The sequence below is a fragment of the Empidonax traillii genome, unplaced genomic scaffold (assembly GCF_003031625.1).
Source record: "Empidonax traillii isolate 1590-97213 ecotype Southwest subspecies unplaced genomic scaffold, ASM303162v1 scaffold651:size361119, whole genome shotgun sequence".
NCBI classification, from domain to species: Eukaryota; Metazoa; Chordata; class Aves; order Passeriformes; family Tyrannidae; genus Empidonax; species Empidonax traillii.
In genome coordinates this window covers 194973-209259 of record NW_020955844.1, presented here as the reverse complement: position 1 = coordinate 209259, position 14287 = coordinate 194973, and the positions used below count along the sequence as shown (strand labels likewise).

At 44.7% G+C, this 14287-nt stretch overlaps 1 protein-coding gene across 2 annotated transcripts in view; it reads left to right on the top strand.

Moving 5' to 3' along the window:
- PDLIM1 (PDZ and LIM domain 1) overlaps positions 1-7942 on the top strand; it is a 43720-nt gene extending 35778 nt beyond the window's left edge. For both annotated transcript variants that reach the window (XM_027899218.1, XM_027899219.1), the window contains 3 exons: positions 2496-2650; positions 5627-5744; positions 7396-7942. In XM_027899218.1, coding sequence (XP_027755019.1) covers positions 2496-2650; positions 5627-5744; positions 7396-7582 — 460 coding nt within the window. In that variant the 3' untranslated portion in view covers positions 7583-7942. The remainder of the gene's footprint in view (positions 1-2495; positions 2651-5626; positions 5745-7395) is intronic.
- The last annotated feature ends 6345 nt before the right edge of the window (positions 7943-14287 follow it).

Here is a 14287-nt window from a genome sequence, read left to right as displayed (position 1 = left end):
TGCTGGCCTGGATGGCTTATAATGATAACAGAAGGGCCCCAGACCTCGGTAATTGTTTCATTCCAAAAGCGAGTGCTCCGAGCACTGGGCCTTCCTGTAGCTTTGAGATTCTTGTGAACTTTGCAAAATGTGCTGGCATAAAATAGTAAAATATCATTAGTAAAAAATAAGCTGTACTTTTCTTTCTTTTTTTGGGGTTTTGTTCCCATCTTCTTGCCAATATTCAAGGCTCAGTCATCAAATGTTAGTCAGTCAGCATTGCAAGTTGCCCATGGTAGCAACAATGAGATCCAGTAATGGTTGTATGAGTTCTGAAATGCGGTAAAGGTTGTTGGAGTTGTCCCTACAAAGTTTCTGCATCAGGGAACTTGTGTGCATGGAAAAGGACACCAGTTGCTGGTGATTGCTGCAAAAAAGTACCTGTGTAAGAGGAGGTGCCATAAATCAGCTGGCATAAGGAGACTCATTAATCTGCAAGTATACTTTCTATGTCTGTGGCCTTGCCCTTTCAAAAGATACATGTGCTTTTGGGTGAAGTTTTTTCTACCCTAGCAGTTGGAGGTATTTTACTCTGCTGGTACAAATTCTAGGATTTGGAGTTTTTTATAGCCTTTTGGAAGTCTTGTATATGTAAGTGTATGTATAGGGTGCATCTCTGGGAGAGCTGATTTGTATGTTTTCTACTACACCAATGCATGGTTGAAATGTGATGGCTTTGTTTGGCTCTAGTGCTCTTTAAGATGATTTAGCCTTTGCTCTTTGGATGCATGTTGTTGAAACATTCTTAGTATGCAAACTTCAATGAAGGGTTTCTTGCGTAATGTTTTTATGGGTGGATTGGGTGGTGGGAGTATATGAGTTTACATAAGCTGAATGTAATGTGGAGCATGGGACATTCTCAGTCTAACAGAAGGCACATCATTATTTTATTTTGGATGAGAGGCTTCAGTAACTGAGATTCAGGATTCAGAGTTTCAGTTGCTTACATGTCTGTTCTTCCTGCTCCTCTGAAAATCACTAAATATGGAAACATTTTATGAAATTCTTTTTATGGAAATAGCATTTTATAACACATTTGATGATTTTACCTCTGATGCTTGAAGAGTTTATTATGTAGAGTAACTCCCGGATGACTCAATTGCACACTGGCATGGAAAGTATGCAGTTGCCTCCTCAAGAAAAGGATTTCCCTCTGCAATTTAGTCTGAACTTCAGGATGTTTATGTACTTTTCAGGCAATCACAGAGTGCAGGAGTGGTGAAACCGAATAGTCCATTTAGATTTTTAAGACTGCATTATAGAATTGAACCATCAGAGGAGACTTGTCAGATATCTCATTTTATTGTATATGTTTTACTGCAGATACAGAACATAAGACAGGCAGGAACTTCCTGTGTTCTTCATCTCTAGAACAGCATTTAGCAATTTAAACCATTGATTTAAATAATTCCCAGTGGATATTGTCTAGACTATTTTTAAATCCCATAGTACAGAGGTTGCTCACCTGTCCATGACAGTCTGCTCTGGTATTTCAGTGTCTGTCTGTTGGAAAACTTTTCCCAAGGGATATGCTAAATATCCTCCTGCAGTTTAAGCCTGTAGTTTATCATGTACCTACTGGATGTGGAGAACATCCTAGATACTGCCTCCAGCCTCTTTTTTTTTTTCCTGAAGACCCTTCCAGGCACAATGACTGCCCTTTCTGCCATTCTGCACTGTGAAAGGCCTCCCCTGAAGCACCTCAGGCTCTAGGCTGATTGGGCAAGTCCCTCATGACATGAGGGGTGACAGCAGTACCTCGGGCACAGCTGAAAGGAGGGCTTAGCCTTAGCAGGCAGAAATCTCCTCTGCCCTTGATCTGCTCTTTAACCTTAATTAAATGCAATAAATGGGTTGTGGCTCAGAGCTTCCATCTATAAAATGGAAATAATAACACTCACTTTAAAAATTATTGCTAATCAGAGAATCTTCTAGTTAGCTTTTACTTCGGTGGCATTTAGAATTAATTCATAGGGTAGTGGCAAAGGTTTCTTTTTAATGGAATAAACTTTACTTAGTTTGAGATTCACACCAGTGTATGGTAGCAGTGTAAGGTAGTTTATGCATGCAAGGAATATGCATGCAGCTTCCATGTGGGATTCCTATCCCAGCACATGAGTTCTTTATTTTCCTGTTAACAGAGCAGTGATTTCCTGGGCTGAAAGCTTTAGTTTCCAGGAGTATGTAGCTGTGAAGCAGGGAGAACACTTGAGGACTGGCTGGGGGCAGTCCTCAAGGTGTTCACAGTAGGGAACGCAGACACCCCAGTGTGACCCCACCCGGGCTGCAGCTGACTTGTGTGAGCACATCCAGCACCTCTGCATTTATGGCCTCCTCTGGTGCATTTGTTTTGCACGTTCATTCGTCAGTCATATGATGCATTGTGAAAACTTTGCTAGGGGGATTGGCTTTAGTTTTCATCTGTTTAACAAGAGTATCCTCTGTTCCTTCCTCAGTTTAGATCAGCATAATCAGCCCCCAGGCAGCAGTGCCATAGGCAGAGAATCTGAGGTTTACAAGATGCTTCAGGAGAATCAAGAGTCAAATGAGCCACCCAGACAGTCTGCTTCATTCCTTGTGTTGCAAGAGATCTTGGAGTCAGAAGAGAAAGGTGAGTTCTTACAGCGCACTTGATCTAAGTGTGCTCTTCCCTTCTAGCATTCCTTGGGCTCTGTACAGTATTTAAAAACTTTATTTTCCTTTCTTAGCAGTTGATTGTTCAAGATAGCAAGTGTAGGTTATTTCTACAGAAACCTACAGACCCTGTCACTAATTTGACTCCTTAATATTCTCTCATTGATTAATTTCAGTGTCTATGGGTCCATATCAGTGCTCAAGAAATAAACCTCTGCAACTTTTATCAGGAAGGAATTTTAAAAGTTGCAGAAACTCTTTTATACTTTCTAAAGTTTGGCCACCTTTAAGATATTCAATGATTAAAGACCATCTTACATTCAAGACTTTGGATGGTAAAACAAGTTAGTGCTCTTCAGTGAGTCCTAATGCTTCTGAACTCAAATCCCCTACACAAGAAAAAAGATCCACTTCTGCAGCTGACGGTAAAAATATGGAAGTTGGGTTATGAGCAGTTCATAGCTTTTAACCTCTGAAAATTCTCTGTGCTTGGCATTTTTCATCTGACATCTGGACTTGCGCAGTTCAGGGCTATAGAGTTTAAGATAAAAAAGCCAATTAACGTTGTTGGGGGCCAGATTGCACTCTCTTCTCCCCTTAAATAAAATAAAATAAACAAATGAATAAGAAAAGAATTCCAAGAATGACCTTTATTTTTCCTTAGGCCACTTGAGACTGTGTCTTTTGTGTTATTAGCCTGGCAGCGGTACATTCAGTTTAATCCAACAAAAGCCTAGTTCTGAGATATTCATCACAAGGAGAAACAGATCAGCCGAGTGCTAGTAGGTCTGAGGGATCTGTAGGGAAACAGCAAAATGAAGGACATAAGGAAACAATAGGAAGAAAGAAACCAGAATCTTGGAGTCTTTAATATGCTGTTAAAATATTTACTTGAAAGCATCTTTTAAATATTGAGTGTTTGCAGCTTGCCCTCAGGGTTCAGCTCCTGCATGGAAGGGACTGGAGTAGCCCGGACTTCTCACAAAGGCAAGGTCCACCCCTGTACTTAGTAGTGCTGAAGAAGATAAGAAGCAAAAGTCTCTCTGTTTTATCTTTCTTTGAAGATTTGCAGCATTACTGGGATTCTCTGGCACAATGTTTGCCTGCCGGATCACAGGCCAGGATAGGCTTTGGTATTACTCCACTGTGAGCTGATAATCACCCCTGGGGAGCTGGGCTGGGAGGTTACGCAGCCCCAAAGGAATGTCTGTCCCCGAGGAGACAGTGCCCCAGCCTGCCGTGCTGCTGGGCCAGCCTCAGACACTGCTGCTGAGTCAGAGCATGTCCCTCGATCAATGGATAAATGGCACATGGATGGCGGCTTCTCCCGGCCTGTCTCCAGGCAATGGCTTGTGAACAGCAGCTGTGAGCAGCTGGGACAAGTCCCCTGGGGCATCGCTGACTGTAACCTGCCTGACTTATACCAGCTGAGAGCCTGGCCCCAGGGGCTGAGCATGGGCACGGGTGTTTGGAAACACCACAACTGGTCTGTGGTTAGACTTCACCCTGTAGTCCCAAGTGGAGAGTGTTTCACAGGGTGGAACCTGTCATGTTTCCTGTGGGTATTTGATTAAGCTGATTCCTTTAGAGAGATTTAAAAACATGTTGTCAGTGTTGCTGATATGAGCAAAGTGCTGGTTGAGGCAGAGGGAGGGGGCAGAGGTGATAGGGAAGAGTCTGAAAATGTGGTTGCTGCTGCGTCCTTCCCAGTGAGGGTCACTTGAGGCAACTCTGTTGGAGGCCAGGTGCTTCCTGCTGTGTTTGGAGTGTAAGGAACTTGCTCCTCTGACCATCATCTCTGCACTGGGTGTAAACCTCTGAGCTGAAGGCTGCCCCAAAGGCAAACCAATGCAGTATTACCTGCCTCATGGATGAGCAGTGGTGACAGGGAGGTGTGGTAGGCAGTTCCGCCCTTTTTCCTTCAGCTCTTCTATCAGTGATACTGCTCTGGGCTGTGACGTGTCCCTGACCTTGTTGGTCACCGGGATGTGCCTTTGGAGGGTTTTTCTGCCCCTTGCACCAGGAACACCCATTGTAAGTGTGCTTTTGGTTTGAGACCAGTCAGAAGGGTTTCTATCAGTGTTCCTCCCAGTCTGAGGTGTGTTGGTGAAATATCATGGAAGTCTCAGCAACACTCCTTCTCTTATGTTGAACCCCTTGCAAAAGCCATATAGATAAGATATACACCATCACTGGTGTCATTTTATAAGAGGCTCCTTTTTCCCTGCAGATTTAAAGGCTTGCCTCGTATCCTCCAGCTAGGATCCACTGCTGTTTTAGGCATCCAGGTCAGCACATGTCTCCTCCTAAGGCCCTGCAGATCATCCCTACGCCAGGGAAGTTGCACTAGGGAGATCCCTGGAGCATGTTACACAGCAGCAGGTGTGCACAAGGTCATCCCCAGTGTCCCAGGGCTCTTCAAGAACAAGGAGTTTGTTAACCAAATCTTGCAGGAGTCTTGGGGCAGCCAGCTCCACTGTATAGCGGACAGCGGACTGGAAAAGGACTGTGACAGCCCTCACTAGCTTGCCAGGACACTCATCTCTTTCTGAGCCCAAATCTGGAAATAAGCTTGATCCTGCATGTGTGATCAGGACATCTCAGGCAGATTTGAGTGCTGCCAAGGCTGGGGCTGAGGCTTCGGCTTTGCTTTGCTTTGTGCATCTGTGCATGTGAAACACATCAGCTAAAGTCTGATGGGTATTTAAGATGAAACTCTCATCTGACTACCCACAATCTCAGGCCCTCAAATTTCCAGGGCCAGGTTCAGCTGTGTCCCTTCTCTCCCTCCTCCACACACATCCCTAAATCCCTGCCCACTTCCCATGCATGAATCCCTGCCTCAGAGCTGGGATTAAAGAACATCATCCCCCCCAGCACAGCATTGGCCTGGGTGGAATAGCCTCGAGCCACACAGTGCACATGCTCTGAAGGACTTTTCTTCCACCTCCAGGAGACCCTATCAAACCATCTGGATTCAGGAGTGTCAAAGCCCCCACCACAAAGGTGGCCTCATCGATTGGGAATGCCCAGAAGCTGCCCATGTGTGAGAAGTGTGGATCTGGCATTGTGTAAGTAAGCATGTCCCTGGGGGTGCAGGCTGAGCATCCCATGCCTGTGCGAGAGGCTGAGGTACCGCACCCAAACCACTTCACTTACCCACATCCAGTGCACCCAGGAGCTGGCTCAGGGCACAGTTATTCTCACCAGCTTTAATAATGCTAACATGGCAGTCCCCTGGAGTGAGGCAGGAGTTGGGTTTCCATCTACGGATCCACATCAATGGAAACCATAGCAAGTCCCTGTGAGACAAACTTCGAAGCAGTTGTTGCTGCAGTGTTTTGCTTCTTACCTGAAATCTGTTTACAGCACCTGGAAAGAAAATGGCCTTTCCATTCAGGGCCTGTGTATATAATGCATTTCATGTCTTGGCACTCTGAGACGTGGTAGGATGACTTGCCTTGCTGGTCAGAGGCAATGGGGACCAGGAGAGCTGTGTTCTGCTCCCTGGTCTCCTGTAGGAGCACACACCTCCAGTTTGTCTGCACAGACATAATTTTTGTTGTCTGTATGTGGGTAAAATCCAACTTCCAGCACAGCAAGGGTTTGGGTTTGATACAGAGCTGTTGTACTGTGTGTGACAGCATGAGGGACCCAGCCCATGTCTCTGATAGCTTGTGGTGGGCAGCACTGGAGAAACTGGAATTCTTCCATGACAATGCAGGTGGGCTACCAGTACTTGACTGCTGTAGTCAACTATTTCAGGGGTTGCAGGGAAGAATATGTGGTTGAGAAACTGAACAATAACTCAGATTGTTGCTGAGACCCACTGCACTGTGGTTGCCTGGTCCTGGCATGCCTGGAGCACCTGGACCATCAGACTCATTGCAGGCAATCCATACTCTGTAAAATATGAATCAGAGACAAACCCTATAATTATTCTACCAGCTGGGTAGGTCTGGAGACAAAGCACAGAGCTATAAATAGCACTCAAAACTAATGAATTATGGAAAATATAGATAGCTGCTGGAACAAAACAATACTGGAAAATTGTTGTGTGGTGGCTGGTGGTAGTTAATGAGTTGCTGTGTAGTTCTCCTCGTCATCTGCTGGGTTAAGCTATGAAGTTTTCCAGTAAGGGCTGGCCCACATCTGGCTGGATCCGTTCACTGCAGCTCCTGAGCAGCAGTGTCTGAGATCAGAACCAGGATCTGTGCTTCTCCTACACATACCTGGTGCGCCAGTCACTAGCAAAAGGGCAGTGGCTGGCTGAGCAGCCTTCATCCCCCTCAGCTGTTGGCAGGCAGTCATTTCTGGATTTTTCCATCCGGTCATTTTGGACCTGGATTTTGCCCCCCTAGCTGGTCAAGCTGCTGTCTGCCATTTGATCCTGAGCATTTGAATGCTTTAGCCGTCAGCTAAAGATGCCAACAGAGTAATTCTTGTCACCACAGGTGATAGGATTGTCCCGGTGAAACTTAGGCAGGGCAGTGCTGGGAAACACCTTCTAGATGAGGGCTGTCATGCCAGCACATGTTGGGCTTCTGAAAGTGCTGTTAACATCTACCTGACCAGAGGTTGAGCCTATACTTTGACTCAGGAGCAGGAGAAAATGATCCACCTTCAGGGCTGATGTGGGTCTGGACTGGGTGGGAGGTGGCTGAGGAGGAGGGAGATTGATGGAGGGCACATGGCACTGAGGGGTGCTGGTTCCTTCCCCAGAGGGATGTTTGTGAAGATCCGGGACAAGCAGCGTCACCCCGAGTGCTACGTGTGCAGTGACTGTGGCACCAATCTCAAGCAGAAAGGACACTTCTTCGTGGAAGACCAAATCTACTGTGAGAAGCACGCGCGGGAGCGGGTGATTCCCCCAGAGGGCTACGAGGTGGTCACTGTCTTCCCAAAGTAAACCGTGCTGCTCACAAAGCCAGTGTGGATGGTTTATCCTCTGCTGCTTTTCCTTGGAAAGCATTATCCCTGCCCCCTGCAGAATCTTGTTTGCAATAAGGGATGCTCGGCATGGCTTTGGATTTCCTTGTCATTATTAATCCTCCATCTGTTCACAAGATGTCACTAATTGTCCAACATTTTTTCATCCCCTCTTTCACTGTTTGTTTTTTTTTTTTAATACACAGATTTTTTTTTCCCCTCTCTCCTCTATGCTGTCAATCACACAGGAAAATCAGAAGCCAAAGTCAGATTACAACTCTTCTGTGTCCCCGTTTTTTGCCTTCTGTTTGCCTTCAATAAACGGGGTGAATCCACAAAAGCAGAAGTGTCCGCTTTCTGCTGTTTCCTTTGTGCACTGGATTGGGATTCCCTGGGCAGCAGAAGAGGTGCCCAGTGCCTGACTGTGTTTATCCTGGAGAATAATGGGAGGGATTTACAAAGTTGAGTCAGACTGGTCTGGCTGTGAGCAGCTGCCTGCTGGCACCCAGCAAGGTCCAGGTGGGCACAGCCAGGCCTCGGACCAGGGTGGCACTGGTGGCTTCTCCCTTGTGCAAGGCAGCCAAGAGCTGCCTCTGGGTCCAGCACTGCTTCAGGATGATGAGACCAGACATGTCAGTGTTTCCTGTTACTGCATCAGCCAGGTGCCCCTTCGTTCCCCACAGTGACAAATTGAGCTCTGTGAAAAAATGTTCACTTGATGCTTGCTGGAAACCAGGGAATCCTAGAGCAAAGAGGGGAAGGTTTGAATGGCCACAGTCCGTGTTCTGGCTCCCCCTTGGGCCTGGGTGCAGGCTGGTGGTTCTTGCCATTGCACATCCCTCATCCAATTCAGAGTAGACCCCATGGCCATAGTTGTTTGTGTCTGCAGACATTTGGGACAGTGCTGTGGCTGCCCAAGGCAGTACCCCCCTGTGCTGCTGCTGTGCGTGGCTGCTGGGGGGTGCCACTGGAGTTGATGTGGAGAGGGGAGCACATGCCCCTTGTGCGATGGACGAGGGGCTGATGGTGCCTAAGCAGCAGAACCTCCACCCACATACAGCACAGAGGTGTTCTGCAGGGGTTATTTCTCTAAATACCTCTAAATGAGATGCTGACTGTTCCTAATGGTATAAAAATAAGTGATTTCTAAGATGTAGCATCATCTTTCCCTTAAAACTAATAGCCAGTGATTGAAAACAGAAGGGTTTGTAACCCCACACAGGCCCTTTCCGGTAAGCAAAGGGTTAGTGGGTGAGTCTGCAGCAACTACAGCCAGAGTCATGTCCCTGTCCTGGAAATTCCTGGCTGTCTTCAGTAATGCTGTGCTGCTGTGCCCTCTGTTTCCTCTCCTTCACAGTGCATATCACCACAGCACAGCTGCCTTTCAAAAAGACCCAAAAAAACTAAACCAAATTATAACAAACCCCCAAACTCAAACCACAAAGCCAAACCCAATCCTCATGAGAGGTAAAGCTGACCTGTCACCAAGGCTGTAAGGCCCCTGCTGTTCAGATAAACTGCAGCTTTTAGGCACGTTGGGGAGGGGACTAATTCACCAACCCAGCTAAATTTAGTTCATCCCCACAGGCTCCTTCTATGGGCAGTGGCAAGCAAGAAAGGATACCATCTCAACCAGCAAACTCCTTGTCCAGCTCTTCCCTGGAAAAGCCTGGCTTCTCTGTGCAGTGGCACATGTCTGCACAGACAGCTGCACAAACTCCAGATAGTAACACAAGCGGCTTTGTTTTTCAAGGTGAGAATGGAGGGGTTTTTTGGCCTTCAGGAACGACATCTCCCCTCACTGCTGCTAATGGTGGTTAATTCCCTCCTCTCTGCAGCACAGTTCCGCAGGGAAGGGCTCTCCCTGCTGCAGTGCTGGTGGGCCAAACTGGACAATAGGCCAGTCCAGTGGTGGAAAGCACAGACCTGTGGGGTGAAGGAGAACCCTGTAGGCACAAATTGCTCTGGCTGCAGATCAATCTTAGGCCCTGCTGTGGGGCCATGGCTGTTCCCAGCACTGCACAGTCCACATTGCCCGCTCTCTCAGCAGGTTGGCTCAAGGAAAACGCCGGCTGCCAAGGCCATCTGGTGCTCTGTATCCCAGCCCCAGAGTGAGGGCTGAGCCCACCAGCACCTGCAAGGTCACTACAAACATCCGTCAGCAAAAGAGGGCTCATTCCAGATAACCTCCTGAGCTTGCTCTCGCGTTGGGGGTGAGGACGGAAGAGCCTGAGCCGTGCCTGGCATTTCCCCCACTCTCGCCACCCCAGCGTCGTGCTGCAAGCAGGCAACAAGCCCTGCTTTGTCCAGGGCCGGTGCTTTATCGCCTATCCACGCTCCTGCTGACAGCAGTGCTGGGAAAACACCAATTGTGCGGGGCTTGACACAGGAGTCGGGAACTACAAAAGATTTGTAGGATAGCTCTGGAAATGTAGGTTTCTAACATGGGTGCCAGTGTTGATCCAGTTTATTACTGTGGGAACGGGTTAGCTGAGGCAATTCACATTCATTACTTGGGGAGGACTTTGATCGGTCTCGGCTGTAGCTGGCTGAGAAAAGGAATGTATTCATTTTTTATGATTCAGGACAATATTTGACAACTGCAGTGTTCACTGTGGTCTGACTTTCCAAATTCCTCTGGAGTTTAACAGTTGGCAGCTGCGGTCTGTCAACAATAGCAAAATAGGTTAAATGGGGTCACTCATGCCTTGCAACCACTCTGAGCTGCCTGCTTCAGAGGGTAACAATGTAGGAAATACACAGGACGTTCCTATGTTAAGTGTGTTGGGCAGTTTATAAGTTCCTGAGCACCCAGGACTGTCTCACTGTCCCCTTCTCACAGCCCACACCATCAGCATGACCCTTGTCCCAGCAAAACAGCACTGAGCAGCATGGCCAGTTGCTCCAGCTCTCACATTCGTTTCATGTGCTAATGACTCGGATGGTTGTCAAGGTGGGGCCTTGGCAGCTCAAACATCATTGCTGAGGCAGGTAAGTAAGAATACCTGGATGCTGGCATGTACAGACTCCGTTTGAGTGCTGGTAAAATGCCATTAAATATATTCTAACATGAGTTTGCCACACAGTTTCTTGTCATTACCTGGAAAAACTGGGGAAAAAGAAAACTTTTAAATAGACACACAGTAGCAACACATGAACAAGCCAAGATCCCACATTTCTGTTCATGCTTTTGATCTCAGAACTCAAACATCCACAAAGAAGATAGAAGAACAAGAACTGGATAATCTGGGTGCAGAGAGGATAGGAGCACTGCTTCCAAATCGCCAGGATATATAATCTGTACTTCAATAATTTGTCTTGTATCCACTGAAATACTTTCTAATGAACATCAGGGGGACATTATTTCACATAGAAAAATTTGTTAACAATAGTCACCCCCAACCCGTAGGATTCTCACATTTTCATTACTGCATTTCCTTGTGGTGTTCCCCACCACCCATCTGCAGGAAGACAGGCTGCTTTGTGAAACACCAGCCCCTTTTGGGGCCTTCCCTGCTTTGCCTGTAGGCATTCAGAACACCAAGGCCCCTTCAGAGCTCAGGTGTGTAGCGAGTGCAGTCATTACTCTTGACTGCAGGAATAAGAAATGCAAGGTTGTGCTAAGAAGGCACCATGCTTGCTTTAATCAATGATATTTGTAGTACTTCTGGAGCCAAAAAAAAAAAAAAAATAGGGATGAAGACAAGGGGCTCCTCTCTGGCAGCAAGCAAAAAGTATGCATTGCTTTCACTTTCTGAAGGGCTAGAAAAGCAGCCACAGCTCCACAAAGTCTAAATCACATCAAGCTCCACATGCTGATAAACAGTGATAAACTCTCCATTTCACTGCTGCTACCATTAGCATTAATGGTAGTTTATGTATTTTTAAGAAGACAGCAACTGTTACTAAATCCTGGTTGCGTTGGATCTTATTTTGCACCACACTGCCCTGCAGAGAGGCAGGTGAAGTAGGGTAGATCACTCTGAATGTCCCCCCTTCCTCCTTCTTCCCCCGACTTTATATAGAGACCATTGTTATAAGTTAGTGATGATGATGATGATGATGATGATGATGATGATGATGATGATGATAAGTTAGTATAAGAATTTAGACAACTCAATTCCAATTAAACATTGGTAAATTTATTAAGCAAGCAATAATAAAGCAAAACAGCCCTGGGTGGCCTGGGGGCAGGTGCCCCACCAAGGCACACACTGAAAATGTAGTAAATGTTCCTTTTATACATTTTCAGGTCCCGGGTTTTGAATGTAAATCTGCTTGTGGCTTGAGTTTGCGGCTCGTTGTTAAGTGGTCATCTGGCATTTGTCAGAGATGAAAGGTGCAGTTCTTATCAGCTGTAAAATTTTACTGATACTGATACTTGTTTGTTTAGCAAGATGTCTGCAATTATTTTTACTGACGCTTGATTAGCAAGATGTCTATGAAACTTTTGTTGAATTATAACAGAAGTTTCTTATTCCCTCATACACATAAGATTTTATGAACAAAGTTAACCCTTCTATCACAATCCTCCATTTTATTTTTTTTAAATAATGGTAATAATTTTATTAAAAATACATGGTTTAAATGTTAGTCTTAAAATTAATAAAATAAGAGGTTTTGTAATAGTTGACAACAGAGTAATTAACTAAGGTGAATAGTTAAATATAGATTGTTATTTAAAGGGTTGATGATTATTAGTTATTTTTGTGTTTGTTTTTGTTATTGGTATACTGAGTACATAACAATATAGAAATGCCCACTTCTAAATTATTGGTGGAGACTTTGAGGAAACATAAGTAAGGCTCAATTTTCTGGTTTGGTTTTGTCCTTTTTATTTTACGGAGTGTTAGTTTTAGTTCAGGTTTATTGAGAGGCTTGTCACATACTTACGCACCCACTCTAGTACATCTCTGCCTCCCTTGCCTAACTCCGTGGCATGGTAGTGAGGTATTCTGTAATATTCTCGGTAGCAGTCGTATTCTTCAGGGTTTATATGGCCTCTGAGTTTAAGATGCTTTGAAGGAAAAAAAGCCCACACTCCCAAAGTATTACAGACAAAGTACTTCTATCATTATTGTTTGTTCTTTTTACTTTAAAGGGTAGAAATTTTTTTTTCCTTAGGTGGCACTTTATAACATGCTTCTGCCAATAATTTTATAAGTGTATATACTTTATAGACATTTTTCACATCCTTGGGACTAATAGTTAATATTATTTTTTTATTACATTTAGTATATTGACAAATTATTCATTCTTTATGATTTAAATGGGGATGTTTTAAACAGGGTATGCCTCTAGGTATTCTATGAAGTACAGAAATATTGGTTTTTATTTTACAACAGTGGGGCAGATGGATATGGGTTCCTATTATTTTAAAGATTGCCTCTGATTAGAGAGGAATTCTGTTCGGATGCTAAGGTATATAATGGGTTATTTGTAAAGTATATGGAGGAGGTATTTGAATCCTTTATACAGCAGGGGGGATGTTTCCCTAGAACTTTGGAATGAATTGTTATTTATTCACCAGTCTTTTCCTTCTTAAGATTAATTTTAGATCGTCCGTAGTTTTCTCCGTAGTCCAATGGTCACTTGGGAGAGGTCCTTTCATTCGGGAGGCATCTTCGCTTTGCAGTACAGAGCACTGTCTCTGTTGTGGGCAGTTCCTGGAATGGATTCTCTCAACAAGGAGTTAAAGATGTTTCTTTCCCAATTCCCAGGGTTTATCCTATGCATCTTGAAATTTAAGGGTGCTGTTTGGACTAAGGTCCCCCTTTTGCTTTCTTTTCAATTCTGCCACAGCTCCTTCCACTTTTATACTGAGTTCGATTAGGACATAGAGAGTACGAATACTCCCAGGTTGTGAATATGCTAGTATACAGGAATTAATATAATTAGTCTCAGTCACCACAGTGATCTGCTGAGAGTCAGCAGCAGACTTTAATTCATAAATACAATTCTGTTTATTTGGGCTGTCACATCGTCTCTTTTCATTTTAACAACATGGGTTTCAGTATAAAATAAACACTAAAATTATTTTTTTACTTTAAGGTTGTGTTTAGGAAGGAAAAAGAAAGCACCTCTCTCTCTCTTTTCCCCGCAATCCATAGAAATGAAACCTGACCCAGGGCAGCTGCATCCGCCCCGCCAGGCAGCACCCCCCCAAAGTTCCCTCCAGGCCAGGAACCTCCAAAAGAAATACGCCAAATAAGTCCATGGAAAAGAAACAAAAATAAAAAGATATGTATTCATCACATAAACGCTAATTTTTTTTTTTTTTTTTATAAAGGGTACTTTAGTCAGTTCTTCAAGACATGCCCACATCCTATACAGGGTAATACAAACAGATTGGCAGTAAACAGTCTGGAAGTTACTTCACAGGGTTAGTGAGAAGAAGAAACATTTTCCTAGTGAAATTAGGGTAGATTAGGTTTGATGTAATTAATAGGCACTCAGTTTACACACATGATGTACACAAAGTCTCCTCCTTAGGTGGAAGGGAGAAGAAGCAAAGGTGATACTAACACTGAAGCCTTTGTTAAAAGTATGGTTTTCAATACAGAATATACATTAAAATTACTTCCGTGTACATATCTTAAGATAACAAATAATTGGCATTATTTTAGGTTTGTGAGAATATTTAAAGGCACAGACACATGTAATGAAAGCAATGTTATCTTATTAT